Source organism: Atheta coriaria, unplaced genomic scaffold, assembly GCF_025399875.1.
Source record: "Atheta coriaria isolate IRGN ID8LTWV9N9 unplaced genomic scaffold, Caltech_Dcor_3.1 hic_scaffold_6_pilon, whole genome shotgun sequence".
Taxonomy (NCBI): Eukaryota; Metazoa; Arthropoda; class Insecta; order Coleoptera; family Staphylinidae; genus Dalotia; species Dalotia coriaria.
In genome coordinates this window covers 6,075,974-6,098,959 of record NW_027045448.1, presented here as the reverse complement: position 1 = coordinate 6,098,959, position 22,986 = coordinate 6,075,974, and the positions used below count along the sequence as shown (strand labels likewise).

The following is a 22,986-nucleotide window of genomic DNA, read 5'->3' as shown; positions in this document are numbered from 1 at the left end:
CATAGAAAACCATAGTTTACCAAATTTTTTAATAGTTTTTTGCATATGAAGCAAGGAGTCATAGAAGAAAAATATAAAATTAAATATAAAACATTTCCATTTTAAATATGCGCTATGAAAAGCACGCGTCAACCGCGCTGTCGTGGTGAATCATGAAACTATAAAAAATATGATACCAGTCCTAACCTTAGTTTATCCTCGTGCGTCGTGTTTTGTTTAGCAAATGTTCAAAAATGAAAAGCAATCAACGTGAGTTTGCCAACGATGGCGATTACAACGAATTCTATGAAAAACCGAAATGGTTTGAACAGGTATAAGTTATTTCATAATATTTAAAACTTCACTCAATTATTCTGTCATATTCAGATCTCTGAAGATCCCAAAAAGTTTGAAAAGGTATCTGACCAAGTGCTTATTGAACTCAAGGAGGAAGCCAAGAAGATCTTGGATTCAGAAATTGCCAATTATAATATAAGTAAGTTTGGAAATTCCTTGGTATTGTTTTAATTTTTTTAAATCTATTGTGCTACATTTCAGAAAATTCCAAGATTAACACTGACTACAGATGGATGAAAACTGTGATGTCAAAAGGCACAGTCTCAGACAAAATTGCTGCCTACACAATCCTCATACAGGATAGTCCTGTGTTCAATTTAGAAACAATCAGGAATGCAATAGGCATGGTAAAAGTAGGCAAAAAGAAAGAATGTGTTGCTGTTATTGGTAAGAAAATTTATTAATTCAATTAATAATCAATATTACTAAGGGTGTGTTTTTAAATTTAAATCTGTAGAAACATTGTCTGAATTGTTCCTGTCTGATTTACTACGACCAAATGAAAAACTGCGCTCGTTTTACGATCGTCCATTATCCCAGCTAAGCGAACTTTCATCCGGAAACGCCATCACACGTCGCAAATACCTCTATCATTGGTACTTTGAGGATCAACTTAAAGAAGCCTACAATACCTTTGTACAAGCCCTAAATGCCGCAAGTCACGACACCGTCGACAGCAACAAGGAGAAAGCCGTTGCGGCAATGAGTAATTTACTCTCGGGAAATCCAGAACAGGAAAAGAATTTATTATCACATGTGGTGAATAAGCTCGGTGATCCCTCACAGAAAGTAGCGTCCAAAGCAATGTATTGCTTGACACAAGTTCTCAAGAAACATGCAAACATGCAGGGAGTGGTTCTGAGAGAAATCGAAAAGTTGTTATTCCGCGCAAATATCGGTCACAAAGCACAATACTATAGCTTGTGTTTTATATCACAGTTTTATTTATGCGCCGAGAATCCCGAGGTTGCGCGTAAACTGATAGAAGTATATTTTTCTTTCTTTAAGAAGTGCATCAAAGAAGGTGATGTTGATAGTAGAATGATGTCTGTGTTACTTATTGGCGTAAATCGTGCATATCCTTACGCTAAATTAGAGTTAGGGACGATTTCTGAGCATATTGACACAATGTATCGGGTTGTGCACGTAGCTAACTTCAATGTTGCGCTAAATGCGCTTAGTCTACTCTTCCAAGTATCACAATGTGCGGATAGTGTGAATGATCGCTTCTATTCCGCGTTGTATCGCAAATTATTAGATTCCAAGTTACCGTCGTGCACTAACCAAGCGGTTTTGTTAAATTTGGTGTATAAAGCAATGACGCGAGATGAGAAAACAGAAAGAATTCTTGCTTTCATCAAGCGATTATTGCAAATCGCTATGAATGTTCAACCTAATTTTGCGTGCGGTATTATATTTTTAATATCGCAAATGTTATCGAAAAAAACCGGCTTGAATTTGTTACAAATCAAGTCGGTAGAAGGTAACGTTAAAGTTAAAGAGGAGAATGAGGATGACGATGACGAAGAAGAGAGGTATACTGATGTTAAAGATAACGACGATGAAGGAAACAAAGAGGGTGGTAACAAAGTTGAAGAGGCAACTGTTGGTTGGATGCATCGTGTTCAAAACCCTATAACTAATGTAGAAGTTAAAGTCGAGCGCAAACCTAAAGACTTTTATGATCCGTTGGCACGCAACCCGTTATACGCTAATACGAATTTCTCTGCATATTTTGAACTGTTGGAATTGAAAAATCACTATCATCCATCGGTGCGTCTCTTTGCTGAAAACATTCTTGATGGAAAGAAAATTATTTACACTGGCGATCCATTGAAAGATTTTACACTCATCCGTTTCCTTGAGCGATTTGTATTCAAAAACCCAAAGAAAATCGATGAAGACACTTCAACAACTTCTACATTCTCGAAGAGAAAACATTATCAACCACAAGGAATTCGCTCAATGGCTGTGTTCTCTAATGATTATATTACACAAAATGAAAAGAATATCCCTGTTGATGAACTGTTTCTGTACACTTATATGCAAGAGAGGTACAAGGAAACAAAAATCAAGGAAAACGGCGATGATGATAGCGATCTGGAATCGGTGGCTAGTGAAGAGTTTGAAGATATGTTGAGTAAAATGTCCGGATTCAAGGATGATGATGAGGATGATATTGATTACATGAATGAAGTGGGTGAGAATATGAAAAATAAAAAAGAGAAGACAACTAAAAAGAAATCAGACGGAGATGATGACGATGAAGAGGGGAGTGATGATGATGATGATGACGACGATGATAATGATCTAAGTGATGAAGGAAGTCATATTAGCGATGACGACGAAGATGATTTAGATATGAATGATGAGGATCGTGAACTACTGGGCGATTTGAGTGACGGTGACGATGATGAAGAGTTATTCCTCGATGAGGACGACGAAGATGATATTATGCTTGATACAAAATCATCCAAGAGTAAAAAATCAGCCAAAGCGAAGAAAAAGACAAATACTGGTTCCATCTTTGCTTCGGCCGATGAATTTGCTTCGCTTTTGGAAGATGAAGGCAATTCAAAAGTTGCTCCTGGTTCATCGCAACAATTCGCAAACACTGATAAAGCAGGCAAGTATTTCATTCTCATTCATATTATATAATTTGATATTTACTTTTTTTTTAATATTTAGGTGCCAAACAATTGGATTGGGAAGATAAGCGTAATCGCTGGATAAGTGGTTATAATTCCGCGATGGGTAAAAACAAGGGCAAGAAACGACCAAACTACTCTTCAACACACAAAAATAAAAAACAGAAAAAGTCTCGTTAATAAATGGAAAATCATGTTTATAAAATCACAGTTGCATATTGTTTGCATAATAATTCGTCTTGGAGTTTAGAACGGCTCGGTTGGCACTAAAGTAAACCATCGGCCACATTCACAGCGTTTGCACTCGTTTTCGTGCAACCACATCCAATTGGGGTAGACCGCTTCCTCGTTGCAAATGCAACCGACGATGCGCGAATCGAAGGCGGACTTGATCTGTATGGGATCATCTTGCGTGCCGGTGCCTACCTTGCACAGTTCCAATCCGAAAGGGTCACAGTTACCCGCCATTTTGGCTAACAACTCGCGCTTTTCTATTCCAGTTGCGTGTTCCACCGGGTCGCCCATTGTGATCTTGGTGACGTAACATCTCGGAGCCAAAGTGCGGAATATTTGTGGGCCGCGGCGTGCGGCTCTCAACGCGGAGGAAAAGAGGGACATTTCGAACCACTTTCGCTCTTGCTATGTTTTATAACGTGAAAATGACAGCGAAAAATCGAATTGATTAATTAATTTGATAAACAAGGCAACAAGTATTTTTTCAAATCATTTGTTTTTGAGTTTTGTTGGAATATCAAGATGGCTTAGCCTTCATCTGTTTTGGAATCAATGTTGAAATTGCTACAAAGTTCGTCTCTGATGTTTAAAAGTTGTCTCTGGAGTTCTTCGTTGTTGTCTTGTAATTGCCGGATTGTGTCTTTGTAAATCTCCTCTTTGAGTTTGTATTGTGCAATGGTCCTGACCATTTTTCATCATGACCTAAGTGGTTTTCAATGGGCTCGCCTTTTAATTTGTTAATTTCCATTTGCATCCGGGTGATCTTGTGAGACCATTCAGCGTCTTTGTTTTTATTATAAAGCCGTGCACGTTGCAAATCACGATCGTTTTCATGCAATTGTGATTTCAACGTTGTAATTTCTGAATGTAGCTTTGCCAAAGTGTTAGTTTGTTTTTTATTATCATTTTCTAAGTCATTAATTTGATCTTTTAAGTCATCAATCTTTTTCTAATCAAAATAAAACAATAAAATTAAAAACTAAGGTTTTAAACAATATATAAATCTCACCTCTTTAATTTTTAATTCTTTATGAATTTGTGAGTTCACTATGTTTGCATCTTTTGCTTTTGTCATTGATGTTCTGTACATTTGCACAAGTCTGCTAGCACCAGAAATAACTTGATGTAGCACATCTACTTTAATATTAATAATTGGCAATCCCAAACAATCAAATTCCTATCAAATAAAAATGCATTCTATAGTATATTCCATTGCCCATAAATTATTAAACTTGCCTGTGATAACTTCAACAGTTCTTGTTTCACAATGGAATCCATGCTTATCATATACAGTTACACGCGTATTATATGATTGCATTCAACGAATCAAACCCTATCAACTGACATTTGCAGAATTTCGAATATTTACAGCAATTAGAAACTTGTGACAACATCAAGTAAAGCAGAGACAAGCTTTGTGGTTAAACACCTACTAACGTAATTGTGTATTAGGTTGCATATTCATATCTTAATTCATGTTTTGACTAAACAGTAATGTCATTTAATTGGTTTTTAATCATAGACAATTTGAAACTTGCTTGTAACACCTACATTGATACAGATTTTTTGTATACAACATTGCAAGTCATGCACAACAAAATGCCACGTATTTATATGTTACTATTCCAGAATTTTACCAGCCTTGACTCTACCTTGAGTAAATAATTATTTGTAGAGGTGGGCATACAGGTATGAATAAAACAGGTGACGCCGGCCGGTTTCAAACATCCAATAATCTACTTCTTGCTGTGCGGTGCTCGTGTTTTCAGTTTACAACATTTCTACTGCGTGGTAATTATATTATTTTATTTTACAAGTATTCACTATTGATGTGTAGGTGTATATTTAGTATTAGAATTAATTGTTATTTGTCAAATCATGCCCTAAATTTTCCAGTTGTTGATTAGTTATTGATAAGTGATAAGTGATTGATAAATGACACAAAAATGCCACAGATGGCAGTGGAAAAGTTTACAAAGTTCTTGGGGAACCTTTAGTTCGCTTACATTGTAGTGGAGGTGCATTAATAATAAATTACAAAATCAATAAGTAAAAATAGACGAAAGTAAGCTATAGAAAATATTGTCAGCATATTACGGGTCAGCGAACATTTTTCATTTTTCACGTCACAAACCTAGTTTTTATATCTGAAATAATGTGACCTTGCTGTAGGAAATTAAATCCGGATTCATGACTGATAATTAATGACAGTGCTCAATTGATGAGTAACTTTTTAATGACTGGCAGTATTTAGTTGCATAATATTGCTCGGATTTCAACGACCTGATCGTTATTTACTGGTGCTTTCGCCACTTGTCGGTGGTTTCAAGTGTTTGACTTGGCATTTTTTTCAATTTACTATATCGTGTTGTGACAACGCTTGTTTACAAACGATTGAAACGTGTGAAACCATAGGGACCGTTTAGCAAACAAGACAAGGTAAACATCAGCCTGAAGTTCTAATAGTAATGTAGTATGGAATGAAAATCACAGCAAATAACTTCAATCAGCAAATTTAAAGCTGTTTTTTAAATCGAGTTTTCTATTTTTGTTGAAGAATTAACCATGGCATCATACAAACTTTCTTACTTCAACATCACGGGGTTGGCAGAGCCCATCCGCATGTTGTTGAAATACGGAAACATCGACTTTGTTGATGATCGTGTTGAACGTGATGATTGGCCAAATCGTAAACCAGGTAAAATTCCGAGATAAATTAAAATTCATGCACAACTTATATTTTATAAATTTTTAATTATTTCTCTAGAAATGCCTTTCGGAAAGATGCCAGTTCTCACCATCAATGGCAAACAATACCATCAAAGTCTTGCCCTGGCGCGCTACTGCGCCAAACTAGTAAAACTCGTAGGTAAAGATCAACTAGAGGATCTTGAGATCGAAGGCATGGTTGAAACCATCAATGATTTAAGACAGCGTAAGTGTAGAAAGCCTCTGCTAGAAAATGTTCAATATCAAAATGACCTGTAAATGTTTACAATGCAGATATTTCCATGTACAGCTATGAGGCTGATCCAGCTATTAAGGAATCACGAAAAGATAAACTTTTCAATGAGACCATCCCCTACTTCCTGGAGCGACTTGATAAAATCGCAAAGGAAAATGGCGGCCATTTAGCGTGTAATAAAGTATGTACCTTGAGAAATAATTAATGAAATTGTTTTAACTTATTTAACTTTGTTTAGCTAACATGGGCTGACATTTACTTTACTTCTCTCTCGGATCACATGATTGTTATGACCAACCGAGAAGTGTTGGCAAAGTATGCCAACTTGACGAAGGTGCGCGATACTGTACTCGCCATTCCACAAATTAAGAAGTGGGTTGAAGTGCGTCCTAAACCCTAAACATTGAAAAAACTATGAACAAAAGCATAACATAATAAATTTATAATAAAAACATTTATGAAGTACAAGTTCTTATTACTATTCCGATAACTCTTTTGTTACAATAATGCATAATCGATTGTATTGATCATATGTCGTTTTCTTATCATGTACCATGAAAATAATTCGAGACCAATATGGATCAAAATGTGTTGATTCTAATAATGCCGACTCACTTCGCTGATGTGGTTGCATATGTATGATTACACTTTTGTGTAATGTTACTTGATTTGTTTTTAATTCCTAGCTGATAGGACCTGTGGTTAACTTGAAACTTGAGTATAACGCATACATTGTCATAGATATTTTGTATACAAACACAGCGCATTTAACTTGAAATTCCATTTAAACTCGTTCATGTGTTGATTTTATTAACCTTGAACGATGCGTGTTCTGCGCGTGCGTGAATGAATAAAAACCGGCAACGCCGGCCGGTTTCGAACATTCAGCATTCCTGCGAGCCTGTAGCAACTTGTCGTTCTGCTCAGTTTTCTACATTTCATCTCAGTGGTGAGTTATTTTCAGTACTTATTTTTCATAAACCTGAAGCATTGCGTTTAGAATTCGAACAATAAAAGTTAATAGGATATTTAAAGTTATTAGTTTATTAGTTTATAGGATACTAAAATGTAAATAAATGAAATTCGATATGCAAAAATATGCAGCGGTAACTAACAACGCAGTAAAAAAAAACAATGAAACCATTATATGGGCACACGCCTGTTGCGATTGTTGTGTAAAATAGCGAATTGGGCGATTCAACTATTTCGACCTTGAATCATTTAATTTGACATCCGTTGAGAAGGGGGCACGCAGCGTAACGATTCACAGCTCACTCGCTTCCTCAATTAGATGAGTAATTTTGTAATACTCGCGTGTGTTTTCACTTCAGTTATGTAATATAAATATCTGTACCATACCGGTTCGACAATCATCTTATCTATTTGTAAACAAACACCATAAATTTTATTCCACATGCCCATGACTTTGCACATTTAATTATCGTACAAATATTAATAAATTACTGCAAGTTGTGCTTTCGATTGTTTGATTACACATTTTTCTGAAAGCAGCGATAACGAATGTTTAAAAAACAATTACCATGCATTTGAAACTATGGCAAACATTTGACAAACGGCATAAACAAACGAATTAAAGTATATCCTGTCATAGTTAATGATTCAGAGCGTCGGCGGTGTTCCTATAATTACAGTAGATTATTAAATAATGCAGATGGAAGAAATGGCACTGAAAACAGCTGAGGGGGACGGTTCGCATCTAGAGGACTGTTATGCGATTCATCGCAATCGCAAAGCAATCAATCTTTTCGCGCTCGACGGTGGCCGCCATTTGTGATTTTCGTATTTGTATTATAACGCGTGCCTGCGCTCCGTTTGTTTCAGAATCAGCCATGGCTCCTACATACAAAATCATCTACTTCAACGTGACGGCATTGGGCGAGTCGTGCCGCATGTTGCTGAAGTACGCTAACATCGACTTTGAAGATGAGCGTATCGAGACTGACGACTGGCCAAACCACAAAGCAAGTAAGTTGGTGAGAATTAATATTCATTAATGCTTATTCGGGTAGTTTCTTATTTCGTTTTAATGAATTAATTATCGGAAAATTGTGAGCAGTTTTCAATTAAATTTTCAATTTCAATGAACTTTTAATTGAACCTTGCCTTTATGTGTTAGATTAGTACGTAAAAAGTTATAGTCAATTGAACTTCATTAATTAATCATTTTACAGTGTTTACCTTTGAATTTAATAGCGAATAGTATTTTTTTGTTGATTGATTTTTCAATAGTTTGTGAATTTGTTTCATTTACACTTTGTTATTGTTTTCGCAGAGATGCCTTTCGGACAAATGCCGATTTTGGTAATCAACGGCAAGCAATACCATCAAAGTCTTGCTATGGCACGTTATTGCGCCAAGCAGGCTAAGCTTGTCGGCAAGGATGATCTGGAGGATCTCGAAATTGAGAGCATCGTTGAAACCATCAACGATTTGAGGCTTAGTACGTTCCTAAATTTAAAAAATAATGAATAAGGATTGCTTATATTTATTTTTCCGTCAGAAATTGCTCTGTACAGCTACGAGAAGGATGAAGCCATCAAGGCATCGCGCAAGGCTCCTCTCTTCGAGGAGACCATCCCATACTACTTGGAACGTATCGATAAGATTGCCAAGGAAAACGGTGGACATCTTGCCGTGAACAGGGTACCACAGGAAACAAATTCTTTTAGTTTGGTAGTTTTCTGACTTGTTTTCTTGTTTAGCTTACCTGGGCCGACATCTATCTGACTTCTATATTGGATTACATCAACTTCATGATTGAGGGTGACCTTTTGGAGAAATACAGCAACTTGCAAAAGGTACGCGATACTGTCCTCGCCATTCCACAGATCAAGAAGTGGATTGAGGAGCGTCCCAAGGGATGGTGCTAAACTACAGCTTCGAATAAATCAAAACGTTTGAAAAAACGCTAAACGTACTATATATTTTTCAATAAATGCACTTCTACTTGTAATTAAAATCAGTTTTAATATTCTGATTCGGGTCTTTTGCCGATCCAAGTCGCGATTGCTGGCATCGACCGAATTTTCTTTCTTAGATTGTCCAAGTGGGGGTATTTCTCGGCATTGATTATATCTTCTTTCAATACCCCATTGTTGTAATCTAGTATCGCCACAAAAAATATATCAGCTCACGACAACTGGAAATAGGAGATTAGTTCTATAATTTTTCACAAGTTCATCAACGGCTTGGTAATTCAATTGGTTAACATTTTGATTGTTTATCAGTTGGTCTCTCATGGGTTGAGATCCCAGAGCCGAAGATTGTTGTGTGGTTGAAAGCCCTTATAACCTAGCCTAACTTACTTTGCCATTGGCTACGTAACCCTCCGACGCCATTTTTTCAAAGCGGTTTAAGTAAAACGGTATAGTTTCGTTCAACAATGCAAGTCTAAGCTGTGCACGTGTTTGCGAGCTGTTTGGTAACTTATTATAAGTTGCAATTTCTGTAAAGTTTAGCATCTATTAATAAGTAATCATGTTTTGGATCTTTTTATAGATTATACTTGTGCGTAAGTCAGAAATAGAATCAACTACTATATCGATCTCAAAGTTTTCCCATGCGTTCTTTCCGGATAGGCCCACAACTGCTCCAAGATAGCGGCAAATTGCAACGCTCTGATGCATTACTTTTCCATCAATTTCTAGAAGGGTAATGCCCCAAAGGGCGATTCTATAATAGATTATAGTAATTCTAAGCTTTAAGAGCCTATGATAGACTTGTTACTGTTTTTCTGTGCTTCCCATTCTTCATGGCATAATCGAATGTCCTGAAACTGTAGGCCTCCATAGCTCAATAACCATCTGATGGGCTCTCCAAGGGCCATTACAGTGAAGTAGGTTAATTTATAAGTGGATGAAGTCATCACAATTTCTTTCTATGTTGAGTAGGTTTGACGTTTATTAATTGGTAAAAGCAAGGGGCACAGTATTAAAAGTCAGAAAATACTGTTACCTAGTAACTGTTGCTTGATATTCTATATAAACTAGGAACATTTTGGTGATTTCAAGAAAGAACACTCTCTAACGGTGCCTCCCTCACACGACTGACCCACACAAATTCAAAGGAAGGAAGAGGAATTTCTGCTCCATTCTCATGCTACAGAAAGATTGTGTAAAACCATATTATATTTCTGCCAGTTGTTATAATTTATACTTTTGATACATTTTTGTTTGCGTCCTGTAAATTTTGTAAATCAAGCGAAGTCACGATTCTATTTGCCTTATCAATTGAAAAATAATCATCTTTTCCGGCATCCTCCGGAAGCCATCGGTGCACCAACGGCGACAGTAATCTCTTGTCAACATGTCCCCCATGATCAGTTAGTAAAGAAACAACAATACCAACCGCAATACACACAACACAACCAGTCAAAGCATAGTAATAACTGGCGACTCGATATAGAAAGAAAATATCTGTTGGCGCATCTAAAATTGTTGAATTGTTTTCAACAACAGGCACTTCAAACGTGCACTGCTCTGTGCTTAAATGTGTGGGTATATTTTTGATCATATCTTTGGATCGGTACCATTGCGCCCCTACGAACATCCAGCCGACGAATAGAGTAGAAATTATTACTCCAGAAAATGCACCCTAGGATATCGAATATTATTTTACAATCTTCAAAATTAAACTAAAATTAAAACACTTACTTTTGTATTGGCTCTGGGGACCAGTACACCAAGGGTGAATAACCCAAAGAAACTTCCCGCTGATATACTAGCAACACTGATAGCAAGCGGTTGGATTGGTCCAAGATATCCAACAAGCGAAGCGAGGAATGTAATTAGCACGCCCATTACGACAACGAGAAGTTTTATCGTAATTGAAGTATACTGTTCTTGCTTTGCAAACTTGGGCAGAAACTTTGCAACAAAGTCTTGGTAGATCGTAGCTGAGAGCGCATTCATAATGGCCGATAACGTGCTAAAATATTAAAAATAACAATAAACAATTAACAAAAATAACAACAAAATTAACTAATTTTGATCAAACCTCAGTGCGGTGCAGAAAACTCCCGATAAAAACAATCCAGTCAGTCCAGGCACTTTAGATGCTACATCAGCAACATAAAATGGTACTAATTGATCAATTTTTGAAATGGAGCCCGACATCAACGGGTCACAGTCTTTGTATAACGTAAACATTATCAAACCAGTGATAACAATGATACTCTTCACGCAAATAATGCCAAAACAGAAAAGGAATATCGATCTGGAAGTATTAATAAACTATAAGAAATAATTTTGATTGATGTGATGGTTGTTACTAACTGTTGGGCCTTTTTTAATGTCGGCAAGGACAAAAACTTTAGCACACACTCTTGACTTGTTGACAACATTCTTGTGTATGAAAGAAACCAATGCATCAGCACAGCAAAGACAGTTTCCCGTTTTGTTAGATCTAAGTCAAAACTACGAAGTCAATCATTAATATTACTAGTTCAGGTTTGAAAATATTTACTCACTCAAAATGTAAACGACTTCCTTCCCATGCAGTCTGGAATACATTAGTGAATCCTCCAGCTTTAGTCACACCCAAATAAAAAATTACTACAACCGCGGTTGATGTCACGGAAAACTGCAGTGTGTCAGTCCATACAACGGTTTTCAACCCTCCAATCGTAGTGTAAAACGTGCAAATTGCACAAATTGCCGGAATAATATAATGGACACTCAATCCAGTGGCTAAAAATTAAATATTCACTTTATTTTTAACAATATTTTAGTTTAAACGTCTTACCTTTTGAATACGCTAGAGCCGGAACATAAACCACAATCCCCATAAACAGAAGAATATTAAGAATAAAAAACAGTGAGCACATGGTTCGTATGGACGAATTAAACCGCAGCATAAGATATTCATAGGTACTGTTTAGTTGAAGCTCGTAGAAAACAGGCAGGAAAATATAACTTGTCGCAAATGCACTGACCATAATAGAAATAGTGCTCAGCCAATACATTGCACCAAAACTATACACGTCAGCCGGCACCGCCATTAAACTTACACTTGATATGTGACTGAAAATTGCATCATGATTGAATACGTAAAACATGCGCAATAAGTATAGAAATACCTTGCTACCAAGGAGACGGCGATGGGCATCACTGACATTTTCTTACCGCCCATAAAATACTCATCTGTGATGTTCTTCTTATTGGCGCCTGTTATGCTAAAATATATCCCAATGGCGGTGCTCAAGAACAGCATAAATCCAAAGAACGCGTGATCGTACCATTGGAAATAAATTAATGGCGCGGTACCCGTGATGTTGGCGGCTGGGTTCTCCATTGTTCACGCAATCGTACTAAGCGGTTTTCAGGGAAATTGGTGAAATTTAAGCGAAATCTGATTGTAAATTTCGAATTTGATTATATTTGCATAGCGGGATGATAAGTGCTACTGCTAGCAGCAAATTATCATGACTTGTAAATTTCTTGTTACAAATTACACATTACACATCTTTCCACTTGCTGTTTGCGCTCCTACACACACGCACACTGCCGCTATCAGTGATGTTTGTTCTCAGTTCCAGATAGTATTTTTAGTATTTTTATTTAAGTTCAAATAGTCTTACAAATTTTACTAATAATATATAAACGAGCCTAAGAGTATCTTGTTTACTGCGCTGACCCAGCGATAAGCGCTCCAATTCAACTTGTGGCTTTTTGTTTGTTGGAATCGTATGTGACCATGGTCAAAGCGCGGTCCACAGTGTAATACTGCTTCTTGTCTGGCAGATACCGACGGATTATCGGCGACAAGAGATCAGGATGAACCGGAGGAGAGTCATCCTGGGTAAATGCACTGACAATATTGCCAACTAGTAATGTGATACTAGCTCCGATAAGAGTGTAGTAATAAAAGGAGATTCTAAAAAGCCATAGAACATCATCTTGTGCACGAGGATCAATATTAGTTGAGTTTGCTGGCGTAAACTCAAAGTCACAGGTTTCGGTTGAAACCGGTTTTGAGGTGTATGTGATCAGTTTGTGTGCTTTGTAATATTGCACGGTCACAAACAATGTTGAAATCATTCCTAGGGCTGTGAGGGCACCCACCATTGCACCCTTGAATTACATTGCCATTAAAATATATACAAAACCATTAAAATCAATGTAAACTGATAGTACCTTTGCGTTGGCCTTTGGGAATAGAATACCCAGGGTGAAAATACCCAAAAGTGGGCCTGATGCAACCCCGGTGAAGCTAATCATAATCGGTAGTAGATTCCCAAGGTGTTCCACAACCCGTACCAGTAATACCGATATAACACCAATGCCAATCACCAAACCTTTAAGAATATATCCAACTCGTTGTTCTGTGATATCTTTTGACATGTACTGGGACAGAAAATCTTCGTAGATTGTTCCAGCAAGGCAATTCAATGACGCTGATAGGGTACTTAAAGAAGCGCAAAAGATTCCTGCGATAAACAAACCAGGTAATCCAGGCACAGATCCTGATACATCCATTACATAATGTGGTAGGATTTTATCCGCTTTCGTGATTTGCCCGGACAATAACGGGTCACACCCGAAATATTTAACGTACATTATTAGACCTGTTAATATACAAGTGATTTTTACTGTGACAGCACCTACTACATACCATGCAAGAGCTCTGAAACAAAATTATTCGTGATATGAAGAAATTCATTACCTAATAATTGTATTCATTACTTTTTTGCATCGCTTAATGTTGGCAACGCTAGGAATTTCTGTACGCAAGATTGAGAAACTCCCAACATTGATAGGGAATTGAAGGACCATCCCAAAACAATCACCCAGAAAGAGTCACGTAGTGTTGGGTCCGGGTTGAAGCTAAATATTAATTAATATGTTATTAATTTTGCATTGCTGTTAAGAATAAGATTAGATCATTTACTCAATATGAAAACGTTCTCCTTCCGCTGCTTTATTAAAAACATTGCCTATTCCACCAGCGGATATCAAGCCCATATAAAGAACAGCAATAATGGCGCCGATTGAGACACAGAATTGTAACATGTCCGTCCATACAACAGCTTTCAATCCACCGATTGTTGTATAGAAAATACACACGGAGCAAATTATAGGTGTTATCATGTGTATATTAATATTAGTCACTTGAAAACAATAATAGTTTTGAATTTAGTTAAAAAAAAGTTAAATTTGTATAGATACCTTGTTCCAATGCCAGAGCGGGTACGTATATTACCACAGGCAAGTGTAATAACACGTATAGAGTGAAAAGAAACGACGCCAACATACGGATTTGTGCATTAAAGCGCATTTTTAAATATTCATAAGTACTGGTCATTTGCAATTTATGAAAAACAGGCAGGTAAACATAGGCGTTGATAACTGCAGTCAAAAAAACTGAAATACAACTAATGGAATAATTAATTCCAAAGTTGTATACATCTGCAGGTATGGCCAGGAGAGCCACTCAGATATTTTACTATAAACAAAAGTATACTTTAAATATATGCTAACACAACACTCTGTATAATATAAATAGTATAGTATGTTTATACCTGGCTACGAGTGACATAGCAATCGGAAATGGTTTCATCGCCCTGCCACCAAGCAGGTAATCACTGGCGGTGTTTTGTTTCCGGATGAAACCAAACCATATTCCAATCAATACGCTGAATACCAGCATTGACGAAAAGAGAGCGTAATCATACCAAGTGAAGGTAATTTTTGATTGGATTGTCGCTGAAGATGCCGGCCAGGTAAAACCCGGAACTGTTTGTGAACTTTCCATTGCTTCGGACATTTAACTGCAGTAAATGTACGAATCGTATTGCTTACTGATTCTGTATTGTAACGGCGTTGATTAGTCAACGGTTGTTATATCAGGATGGAAATTTTTCGAGGCGCTGCACGCCACCATGGCAAACAATCTTTGTTGGCGTTGTATCGTAAATCAATTACGGGCTCAAACATTACAAAACTAAATCATCATTTCTCCACGTGTTCAGATGTTCCGAGAATGATTTTTCTGAGGTTTTAGTATAGTGTTTATAAAACGATGAATGAATTTAGGAACGGTAATATAAACAATTTGATTTGTTTAAGTTTCTATTTTTATTTGACTAAATTTTAATTTACATTTGGTTCTGTTGGCTTTTGTGTGATTTTTCCGTCCGAGTTGACTTGATTCTCGAATGTTACCATGTCCAAAGCACGATTTACAGAGTAATAGTCGAGTTTATCGTCACGTAACCATGGTCTGATGACTGGTGATAAAAGATCACGATGTACCGGTGGCGAATCATCTTGAGTCCATAAACTGACTACGTTTCCTACAACTAGCACAATAACTGTACCAATCATGGTGTAGTAATAGTAGGAGATGCGGAAAATGAAATGGACTTCCGGTACATCCACGTCAAGCAAAATACTAAACAAAAATTTAAAAATTCATTAAATCCAATGTAATTAGATGATAATACATTAAATTAACTCACGTGGTGTTCTTTGGAAGAATATCAAACGTACAACCTGCAGTTGATGCTGCTTTTGGCGTATGTGTTATCAATTTCATTGCTTTGTAATATTGCACAGTAATGAATAAAGCAAATATGCATATTAAACCAGTCACAGTGCCCACCATTGCACCCTATAATTACATTAATTTAAATCACGTTATTACATAAAATTATGAACAAATATACAAATAATACCTTTGCATTTGCTTTGGGAAATAACATTCCAAGAGTGAATAGTCCTAAAAGTGGTCCTGAAGTAACTCCTGTGAAACTGATCACAAGCGGAAGCAAGTTGCCTAGATGTTGAACAACATAAACCAACAACATGGACACAATCCCGACGATAGTAACCAGCCATTTTAGAATATTACTAACAGTCTGTTGTGTTACACTCTTTGGCATGTAGTGCGAAATGAAGTCTTCGTAGATTGTTCCGGAAACGCAATTCATTGACGCCGAAAGCGTACTGAAAATATTTTAATCAAAATCAATAATTTTGTTGTGCATTTGTATTAATAAACTATACCTTAATGATGCACAGAATATTCCTGCAATGAATAAACCAGGCAAACCTGGAATACCAGCTGATACATCCATTACGTAATACGGTAATATTTGGTCGGGTTTGGTGATTACACCGGAAGTAATCGGATCGCATTCGGCATACATTGAATACATGATTAATCCTGTTATAACACATGTAGTCTTAACAAGAACAGCACCAAAGATGTACATTGCAAGCGCCCTAAAAATATTTACTTATTAACATTAAATTTCCGGTTTTCAAAGTCAATATTAAATATACAGTCGGGCGTCGTTTAAAGTAGGCACAGCCATTAATTTTTGTACGTAATGTTGTGATGTGGCCATGTGGGCCAGGTTATTCAAAGACCATCCGACTACAATTACCCAAAATGAATCTCTGAGTGTGGGATCAATGTCAAAACTGCAAAATAGTAAAAGTGGTTAATATTTGTTTATATTATTTTAAATAATGAAGTATTATTACTCGATGGTAAGTCGGTCACCTTCTGCTGACTTCCTGAATACATTTCCTAACCCACCGGCTGACACTAGTCCCAAACAGAAGACAACAATCATGGCGCCGATTGTCAAACTGAATTGTAACATGTCTGTCCACACCACAGCTTTAAGTCCTCCGATAGTTGTGTAGAATATGCAGATTGCACATATTACAGGTGTTATTAGATGAATATTGATATCCGTCACTGTGGGAGATTTAGTTTATAGTTTCGTGTATTTTTAAGTAAGCAGAGCTAATATCTTGACCTACCTTGTTCCAGAGCAAGCGCCGGTACGTAAATCACTAGAGGAAGGTGCAATAGCACACCTAAACCAAAAAGAAACGAAGCCAATACACGAATCTTGGTGTTAAAACGCACTTTTAAGTATTCGTAAGTGCTGGTAATCTGCATCCCGTGGAATACGGGTAAGAATACATATGCATTGATGATGGTGGTCAGGGCGACGGAAATACAACTTATCCAATAGTTGATACCAAACTGGTAAACGTCTGAAGGTATTGACAACAGGGCCACACCAGATATCTGACTGCAAGTATTGATTTCGTTTTTTTACAGTTTTTGTTTTGTTTAGATTTTACTTACCTTGCTACTAGGGACATAGCAATTGGGACAGGCCTCATCGTCCGGCCACCAAGAAGATAATCATTGGCGGTGGCTTGTTTTTTAATAAAGCCAAAATATATTCCTATCAGGACGCTGAATAACAACATTGATGAGAAGAGACTATAGTCATACCAAGTAAAGTTAACTTTGGCATTTCCGGAAGTGAGTACATGACCAACGCCTAATGTCACGCTGTTTTCGGTGGTATTCACCAAGGACAGATTAACCATCGTGCTGAACGAATTACAATCAAATAATTGGTGGAGTTTCGAGTTTTGGAATTGTTTGCCTCTTTGCTATACATTTCGTCGTACAAACAAAGCGAGTGCTGTGTACACAAATGTCTGGTTTAATTTACTGAATATAAATCAATCGCTATCCAAATGGAAAGAAGCAAATATAAAACTAAATGAGACCATAAAAACTGAGCTATCTCGCGACGCTCATTCAGAATAATCAAACGGGGACATTGTTTTCTGATAGCGCGTAAACAATTGAGACGGGCAGTAAACACCAGATCGAACAAGTGGAATTGTTTTATTTACATCAATGACATCAAAACATATTTTTAATTGATTGAACTTTCAATGTCTTCACCGAAGGTATAATGTTCTATTCTACGCATTAATTTCGTTGTTCTTGGCTTTTCTACGCACAATTAATATTCATAACGTAAAATTTTATTAAGTGAGACGTCATTTTGATTATTTGCCAAGATGATACTGAAAACACGTGTAAATACGCATACGTGTAAGTCTTATCTTCAAACGTAATAATTTATATTTTGCCACAAATATCTGTGTATGTACAAAGTTAACAAAGCTAATACCTAGGAATCTAGATAATACAAGAATAAGTGGTTATTTTTGGTTCACGACTATTTGGCTGGCTTTCGCGACACTGTAGTATTCAGGCAGCACTGTTTTATCCAACGCCCAATGCATTGCCGGACTGATGAGATCTTTGGAGACGGGTTTTTCTTTTCCACTTCTGGTCATGTAACTGACTGGAATGCCAATGAGAAGTACAAGAAGGCAGCCCATCATGCCGTAGTAGTAATGAGTGATTCTATAGATAAATGGAGGTGACCACGTTGGCTCGGGTGGAAATCTAAAAAAAACGCATAGAAATTAAATTACTGGCTAATTACTTTATGTGGTGAGGTGATTGCTTACTCTCGAAATGTTGTGTTTGCCGAATACATGCAATCCACGGTTGATACTACTTTGGGATGGTCAGTGATGTATCCCGACATCTTGTAATACAATTTCGTGAAAATAATCCAACCCATAATGAGCATAGTACCAATAGTTCCTGCTAGTGCACCCTTTGTATTGGCTTTAGGTACAAACATGCCCAAAGCAAATAAGCCAATTGCTGGTCCCTGAGTAAAACTGCCAAACGTCAAACCAATTTCTAGAATTGATTTGAATTTTTGCACTACAAACACCAAGGCGGTGCAGACAACTCCGACTGCTATGACAATTGTTTTAAGAATTAAATTGATTTTTCGTTGAGAGATATCTTTGGGTAAATGGGCCAAGATAAAGTCTTCGTAAAGCGTGCATGATAATGCGTTCATTGCAGCGGAGAGTGTGCTTAGGGATGCGCTGAATACACCCGCAATGAATACACCAGGCAGACCCGGAATGTTACTCGTCACTTCAAGTATGTACAAAGGCAAGATCTGGTCGTAAATGTTGATTTTCTTATTCATGTACGGATCGCATGTTTTGTACCTGGCGTACATCATTAGACCAATGTAAGTGCTGAAGCTGAAAAACGCGATGATACCAATGCCGAACGCAATGTACGCGTTGCGGATTTTACGAGAATTGGGAAGTGCTAAACATTTCTGAACACAACCCTGACCAAACGTGATAATTCCATTCCATAAGAAAAACATTCCAAGGATTATCGTCCAAAGAGTATCACGTTTTGTTGGGTCTACATCATAACTGAAAGAAAATTCAACCTACATTATCAACAAATAGATTTTATTCAAGTAACACTTACTCTAAGTCAAGGCGTCCGCCATCTTGGGCGTCACGCATGACAGCCCCAATGCCTCCTGATGCAGTTGTCCCAACATAAGTTACCACTAGGGTTGCTCCAATCATCACAACAAATTGTAGTGCATCTGTCCAGACTACTGCCTTGAGCCCACCAACTGTTGTATAAAATATACACACACCACAAATAAGAGGTGTGATATGATGTATATAAAAGCCGGTCCCTTGCGCTAGGGCCAATGCAGGGATGTAAATCACAATAGGCAGGTACAAAAACATAGACATGGTAAACAGTAACGATGAGATACCACGAATGCTTTCATCAAATCTACTATTTAAGTATTCATAGGTACTCGGGGTTTTCAGTTTGGTAAACACCGGAATCACGCACAAGTATGAGAAGATCAAAACTGCAGCTGCTGAGAATATACTCAGCCAATAACTGAAGCCAAACCGGTAAATCTCCGATGGCACTGATAATATTGTTATTCCGGAAATTGTACTGGCAATCAGAGACATGGATATCTCAAACACGCCCATTTCTTTTCCGCCAAGAAGGTATTCATCTGCACTGTCTTCTTTCTTCTGGAAGAAACCAAAATATACACCGATGGCGGCGCTGAGCAAAAGCAGGATAATGAAGAACAAATAATCGTGCCATGTGAACTGTGGCATCTCTTCCAAGATGGTGGTCGCAATGGTGGTGGCATTCATTCTTGCACCGGCTACCGCTGCAACACACTATTTATTCCCAGTGACACACTTGCGCGTGTCGTTTATATCAATATTGTTATAAGTCGATGAGAGACAACAAAAACAGCCACAGTGAGATATCCGTCGAATGACGCGGTGGGTACCAATCTGGACGCGTCGCGGTCGTCTATCGACAGTTTTGTACTCGTGCGAGTTTGTTGCATTGTCACGATAATTATGTACACAACTGGGGACAAGTCTACACAGGGCTTTTGTGTACTTTGGATTAAATGATTAACGTAATGATACTGCCAAAACTGAAGCAAGCGCGAGGCGGTAAACTTCTACAAACAAATGGTAAATCTTCATCATTGTCCTTGCTAACGCTTATTGTAAGAATTGTTTGATTTAGTTCAGTACCCTGTGTCTGAGATAGATAACAACCAGAAAATATAAATGGCAGGCTTTTAAATATATCAACCGTAGGTTTTAAAATAACTGTACAAGTTCATATCACGTTTTGTTTGTACTTATATTTTATTTGTAACAGTCTACGTTGCATTCGTTTGTTTTTCTGCATGTGTTACCACTCCTAGCGCTTTGTTTACTTCATAATAATTTCCCTTTTCAGGTTTTTCTAGTCCAAATTTGCTTGACACCCAATAACTGAACGGACTGATCAAATCCGGATCCACCTTTGGATCGGTAGGTTTCCGTGTCAGGTACGACACGACAACTCCAATTATAACTGTAGCCAGGGTACCCATAAAACTATAATAGTAGTGAGTTATCCTAAATAGAATAAAGACGTCGCTCTTATCAACGCTGAAAGATAATAATATTGGATTACAAACGAAATATCAAGATGATTTGAAATGTACCTTGAATCTGGTAAATTAGGCAATAATATAGTGCCGTTGCCACATCCTTCTATAGATACGGGTCTCCCAGCATACTCGTTCATGACCTGATAGTATTGACTACCAATTATAATAAAAGACATAAATGCAATGCCTCCGAATCCACCATAAAGCGCGCCCTAAATGTAGTTAAAATGATTAATTCATTCAAAAATCAGTTAATTATTATTTGTTAGCAGACCTTGTGATTTGCAACTGGAAATAACATTCCAAGAGTGAAAAGTCCCAGTAGGGGACCATTGGTAATACCGCCGAGAGCGTAGTTGATCGGCAAGATACTGCCCATATGTTCAATAACAAAAACCATGGCGGTACTTATAATTCCGATTATCATAACAAGTAATTTTAAAATATTTGACACTTGCTTCTGTGAGATATCCTTCGGCATGAACGGACTTACAAAATCTTCATACACAGATCCAGCGAGGCAGTTCATGCACGCTGATAGTGTGCTGAAATAGGTCATTGTGATTACTCGCAAAAATACGCCTCTGGTTATTTGTTTACCTCAACGCTGCACTAAAAATGCCAGATAGAAACAAACCGGCTAGTCCAGGTATTGTCGAAGCAACATCCATGACGTAGAACGGTAATATCTGATCGTGTTTCGTGATTTTTCCAGCTGTGAACGGATCACATTCGTAGTAGTGCGCGTACATAATCAAACCAGTTAACACCACGAAGGTAATGATTGCAAACATTCCAAACATAAATAAAAATAAAGCCCTGTTGAAGGAAAGCACGTAGAATATACGTTTCGAGCAGATAAAATGCTGACTCACTTTTTGACGTCTTTTTTAGTCGGCATTGAGAGGTATTTCTGCACAAAACTTTGACCAATACTCATGTAGCTCAGACAACCAAAAAGTGTACCTACCATTGTGGCCATCACAGTGTCCCTTTTTGTGGGATTTACATCCAAGCTGAAAATATATTTCAGTTATATGTAAGTAAGAGTTTTCTATATGATACTGTAATATTTACTCAAATTCTAATCGTCTACCAGCAGCGGCCCGAGACCACATTTCGTCAAAACTTCCAATGGCGTCCAAACCTTTATAAAACACCGCCACAATTGAACCAATCATTACAACAAATTGTAACGTATCAGTCCACACAACGGCTTTGAGTCCTCCGATGGTGGTGTAGAAAATGCACACACCACATAGAACGGGTGTCACAAGATGCAAGCTAAATTGAGTTGCTACGCCAACAAGAGATATAATTTCTTTTATGAAACTGCCAGATGTAACGAACTTACCTTGAGTTAGAGCTAAGGCTGGAATATAAACTACGATCGGCAGGTAAAGTAGAGTTGCCACAGTAGATAAACCAGAAGTGAGAAGTCGAATTTTCCTATTAAATCTCAACATCATATACTCGTATACGCTAACCAATTGTAACTTGTAGAATACCGGCAGATATACGTAATATGTGATGACATAAACTGGAATCAACATGCTGACATACATGTAGTACGTACTTCCGAATCGGTAGACATCGGTTGGGACGCCCAGAAGCGTAATTCCAGAAATATTACTGTCAAGCAACAAGGGTCATGATAAATTGATAAATAAGGTGAGTTCTTTTTTATATACCTGGCGACTAGCGAAATCGCAATCGGTACCACCGACATTTCTTTTCCTCCAAGTAAATACTCATTGATACTGTCTTGGTGGCCGCAGCAACCGAAATATAATCCAATTAGTACGCTTAGCAACAACATGGCGACGAACAGGCCATAATCGAACCACGAAAATGTGACCGGCACATTATAAAACACATCGGTAGCGTTCATGATATCTACACGTGTTGAGTGATGAAATTTAGGCGACTCTTACCATCCCGACATTTACCTCGTTTAAGTACATTCATTTATTTAACAAAATATATTCGTCTGTTAAATATTTGTCTGATGGTTGGCAAATACGAAAAGTTTGGTGTTTGCAAGACGAGAGCATTGCATAATGTACTGAATGGAAAGTAATCTGGATCATAAATTATGACGTCACATCGTGGCGCAACCACAA

At 37.4% G+C, this 22,986-nt stretch overlaps 8 protein-coding genes, 1 long non-coding RNA gene and 1 pseudogene across 11 annotated transcripts; 3 read left to right on the top strand and 7 right to left on the bottom strand.

The window, feature by feature from the left end:
• Positions 1-96: 96 nt before the first annotated feature.
• Positions 97-3,189, top strand: LOC135793928 (CCAAT/enhancer-binding protein zeta-like). The gene is made up of 5 exons (XM_065305053.1): positions 97-311; positions 367-475; positions 538-723; positions 794-2,962; positions 3,025-3,189. Exons 1-5 carry the CDS (start codon positions 234-236, stop codon positions 3,162-3,164), a joined length of 2,682 nt encoding a protein of 893 aa, XP_065161125.1. The 5' UTR covers positions 97-233; the 3' UTR covers positions 3,165-3,189.
• LOC135793940 (uncharacterized) lies at positions 3,161-4,809 on the bottom strand. Its single transcript, XR_010548749.1, has 3 exons — positions 4,455-4,809; positions 4,228-4,395; positions 3,161-4,167 (listed from the first exon to the last, which is right to left on the bottom strand). It is a non-coding gene; the product is annotated as an uncharacterized lncRNA (long non-coding RNA).
• Positions 4,810-4,854: 45 nt separating this feature from the next.
• LOC135793936 (glutathione S-transferase-like) lies at positions 4,855-6,651 on the top strand. 2 transcript variants are annotated; one of them, XM_065305061.1, is made up of 6 exons: positions 4,948-5,009; positions 5,391-5,657; positions 5,776-5,916; positions 5,986-6,153; positions 6,222-6,364; positions 6,422-6,651. In XM_065305061.1, the coding sequence occupies exons 3-6, from the start codon at positions 5,784-5,786 to the stop codon at positions 6,581-6,583; spliced, it is 606 nt and encodes a 201-aa protein (XP_065161133.1). In that variant the 5' UTR covers positions 4,948-5,009; positions 5,391-5,657; positions 5,776-5,783; the 3' UTR covers positions 6,584-6,651. The 2 variants fall into 2 exon arrangements, with proteins under 2 accessions (XP_065161132.1, XP_065161133.1); XM_065305060.1 differs by lacking the exon at positions 5,391-5,657 and having other exon boundaries at positions 4,855-5,009.
• A 325-nt stretch (positions 6,652-6,976) lies between these two features.
• On the top strand, positions 6,977-9,163 carry LOC135793935 (glutathione S-transferase-like). The gene is made up of 5 exons (XM_065305059.1): positions 6,977-7,132; positions 8,026-8,169; positions 8,477-8,644; positions 8,705-8,847; positions 8,907-9,163. The coding sequence occupies exons 1-5, from the start codon at positions 7,030-7,032 to the stop codon at positions 9,072-9,074; spliced, it is 726 nt and encodes a 241-aa protein (XP_065161131.1). The 5' UTR covers positions 6,977-7,029; the 3' UTR covers positions 9,075-9,163.
• LOC135793938 (glutathione S-transferase-like) lies at positions 9,011-10,176 on the bottom strand (annotated as a pseudogene).
• Positions 10,177-10,313: 137 nt separating this feature from the next.
• On the bottom strand, positions 10,314-15,004 carry LOC135793930 (sodium-coupled monocarboxylate transporter 2-like). The gene is made up of 12 exons (XM_065305055.1): positions 14,723-15,004; positions 14,370-14,646; positions 14,092-14,311; positions 13,887-14,027; positions 13,338-13,827; positions 12,281-13,274; positions 11,947-12,224; positions 11,672-11,891; positions 11,478-11,618; positions 11,200-11,418; positions 10,857-11,130; positions 10,314-10,797 (listed from the first exon to the last, which is right to left on the bottom strand). The coding sequence occupies exons 6-12, from the start codon at positions 12,493-12,495 to the stop codon at positions 10,354-10,356; spliced, it is 1,791 nt and encodes a 596-aa protein (XP_065161127.1). The 5' UTR covers positions 12,496-13,274; positions 13,338-13,827; positions 13,887-14,027; positions 14,092-14,311; positions 14,370-14,646; positions 14,723-15,004; the 3' UTR covers positions 10,314-10,353.
• On the bottom strand, positions 12,858-14,967 carry LOC135794633 (sodium-coupled monocarboxylate transporter 1-like). The gene is made up of 4 exons (XM_065305968.1): positions 14,723-14,967; positions 13,887-14,027; positions 13,338-13,827; positions 12,858-13,274 (listed from the first exon to the last, which is right to left on the bottom strand). The coding sequence occupies exons 1-4, from the start codon at positions 14,965-14,967 to the stop codon at positions 12,858-12,860; spliced, it is 1,293 nt and encodes a 430-aa protein (XP_065162040.1).
• Positions 15,005-15,254: 250 nt separating the features above from the next.
• Positions 15,255-17,690, bottom strand: LOC135794848 (sodium-coupled monocarboxylate transporter 1-like). Its single transcript, XM_065306304.1, has 8 exons — positions 17,311-17,690; positions 16,977-17,254; positions 16,692-16,911; positions 16,488-16,628; positions 16,209-16,427; positions 15,878-16,148; positions 15,662-15,813; positions 15,255-15,594 (listed from the first exon to the last, which is right to left on the bottom strand). The coding sequence occupies exons 1-8, from the start codon at positions 17,559-17,561 to the stop codon at positions 15,294-15,296; spliced, it is 1,833 nt and encodes a 610-aa protein (XP_065162376.1). The 5' UTR covers positions 17,562-17,690; the 3' UTR covers positions 15,255-15,293.
• A 159-nt stretch (positions 17,691-17,849) lies between these two features.
• LOC135794851 (sodium-coupled monocarboxylate transporter 2-like) lies at positions 17,850-20,251 on the bottom strand. Its single transcript, XM_065306307.1, has 3 exons — positions 19,348-20,251; positions 18,507-19,289; positions 17,850-18,441 (listed from the first exon to the last, which is right to left on the bottom strand). The coding sequence occupies exons 1-3, from the start codon at positions 20,055-20,057 to the stop codon at positions 18,192-18,194; spliced, it is 1,743 nt and encodes a 580-aa protein (XP_065162379.1). The 5' UTR covers positions 20,058-20,251; the 3' UTR covers positions 17,850-18,191.
• A 303-nt stretch (positions 20,252-20,554) lies between these two features.
• On the bottom strand, positions 20,555-22,983 carry LOC135794850 (sodium-coupled monocarboxylate transporter 2-like). 2 transcript variants are annotated; one of them, XM_065306306.1, is made up of 8 exons: positions 22,555-22,983; positions 22,218-22,495; positions 21,941-22,160; positions 21,739-21,879; positions 21,464-21,682; positions 21,138-21,408; positions 20,918-21,075; positions 20,555-20,861 (listed from the first exon to the last, which is right to left on the bottom strand). In XM_065306306.1, the coding sequence occupies exons 1-8, from the start codon at positions 22,752-22,754 to the stop codon at positions 20,588-20,590; spliced, it is 1,761 nt and encodes a 586-aa protein (XP_065162378.1). In that variant the 5' UTR covers positions 22,755-22,983; the 3' UTR covers positions 20,555-20,587. The 2 variants fall into 2 exon arrangements, with proteins under 2 accessions (XP_065162378.1, XP_065162377.1); XM_065306305.1 differs by having other exon boundaries at positions 21,941-22,495.
• Between the last annotated feature and the right edge of the window lie 3 nt (positions 22,984-22,986).

Coding starts and splice junctions, on each gene's coding strand:
- LOC135793936 (XM_065305060.1), top strand. CDS start 4,910: ATGAATAAAACAGGTGACGCCGGCCGGTTTCAAACATCCAATAATCTA. Junction 6,154..6,221: donor CATCAATGATTTAAGACAGC/GTAAGTGTAGAA, acceptor TTTACAATGCAG/ATATTTCCATGTACAGCTAT. Junction 6,365..6,421: donor GCCATTTAGCGTGTAATAAA/GTATGTACCTTG, acceptor AACTTTGTTTAG/CTAACATGGGCTGACATTTA.
- LOC135793935 (XM_065305059.1), top strand. CDS start 7,030: ATGAATAAAAACCGGCAACGCCGGCCGGTTTCGAACATTCAGCATTCC. Junction 7,133..8,025: donor TTCTACATTTCATCTCAGTG/GTGAGTTATTTT, acceptor CGTTTGTTTCAG/AATCAGCCATGGCTCCTACA. Junction 8,170..8,476: donor CTGGCCAAACCACAAAGCAA/GTAAGTTGGTGA, acceptor TTGTTTTCGCAG/AGATGCCTTTCGGACAAATG.
- LOC135794851 (XM_065306307.1), bottom strand. CDS start 20,057: ATGAATGCCACCACCATTGCGACCACCATCTTGGAAGAGATGCCACAG. Junction 19,290..19,347: donor GGCGGACGCCTTGACTTAGA/GTAAGTGTTACT, acceptor ATTTTCTTTCAG/TTATGATGTAGACCCAACAA. Junction 18,442..18,506: donor GCAAACACAACATTTCGAGA/GTAAGCAATCAC, acceptor CGTTTTTTTTAG/ATTTCCACCCGAGCCAACGT.
- LOC135794633 (XM_065305968.1), bottom strand. CDS start 14,967: ATGTCCGAAGCAATGGAAAGTTCACAAACAGTTCCGGGTTTTACCTGG. Junction 14,028..14,722: donor GCTATGTCACTCGTAGCCAG/GTATAAACATAC, acceptor ATTAATATTTAG/CTTCAACCCGGACCCAACAC. Junction 13,828..13,886: donor ACATTAAGCGATGCAAAAAA/GTAATGAATACA, acceptor ATTTTGTTTCAG/AGCTCTTGCATGGTATGTAG.
- LOC135794850 (XM_065306305.1), bottom strand. CDS start 22,754: ATGAACGCTACCGATGTGTTTTATAATGTGCCGGTCACATTTTCGTGG. Junction 21,880..21,940: donor GGTAGACGATTAGAATTTGA/GTAAATATTACA, acceptor ATATATTTTCAG/CTTGGATGTAAATCCCACAA. Junction 21,076..21,137: donor TTCCAGTTGCAAATCACAAG/GTCTGCTAACAA, acceptor AACTACATTTAG/GGCGCGCTTTATGGTGGATT.
- LOC135793928 (XM_065305053.1), top strand. CDS start 234: ATGAAAAGCAATCAACGTGAGTTTGCCAACGATGGCGATTACAACGAA. Junction 476..537: donor AATTGCCAATTATAATATAA/GTAAGTTTGGAA, acceptor GCTACATTTCAG/AAAATTCCAAGATTAACACT. Junction 724..793: donor AGAATGTGTTGCTGTTATTG/GTAAGAAAATTT, acceptor TTAAATCTGTAG/AAACATTGTCTGAATTGTTC.
- LOC135793930 (XM_065305055.1), bottom strand. CDS start 12,495: ATGGAGAACCCAGCCGCCAACATCACGGGTACCGCGCCATTAATTTAT. Junction 11,892..11,946: donor GGCTCTAGCGTATTCAAAAG/GTAAGACGTTTA, acceptor TTTAATTTTTAG/CCACTGGATTGAGTGTCCAT. Junction 11,131..11,199: donor GTTTTCTGCACCGCACTGAG/GTTTGATCAAAA, acceptor TTAATATTTTAG/CACGTTATCGGCCATTATGA.
- LOC135794848 (XM_065306304.1), bottom strand. CDS start 17,561: ATGGTTAATCTGTCCTTGGTGAATACCACCGAAAACAGCGTGACATTA. Junction 16,149..16,208: donor ATATTCTGTGCATCATTAAG/GTATAGTTTATT, acceptor AAATATTTTCAG/TACGCTTTCGGCGTCAATGA. Junction 15,595..15,661: donor ATTCTTCCAAAGAACACCAC/GTGAGTTAATTT, acceptor ATTTTTGTTTAG/TATTTTGCTTGACGTGGATG.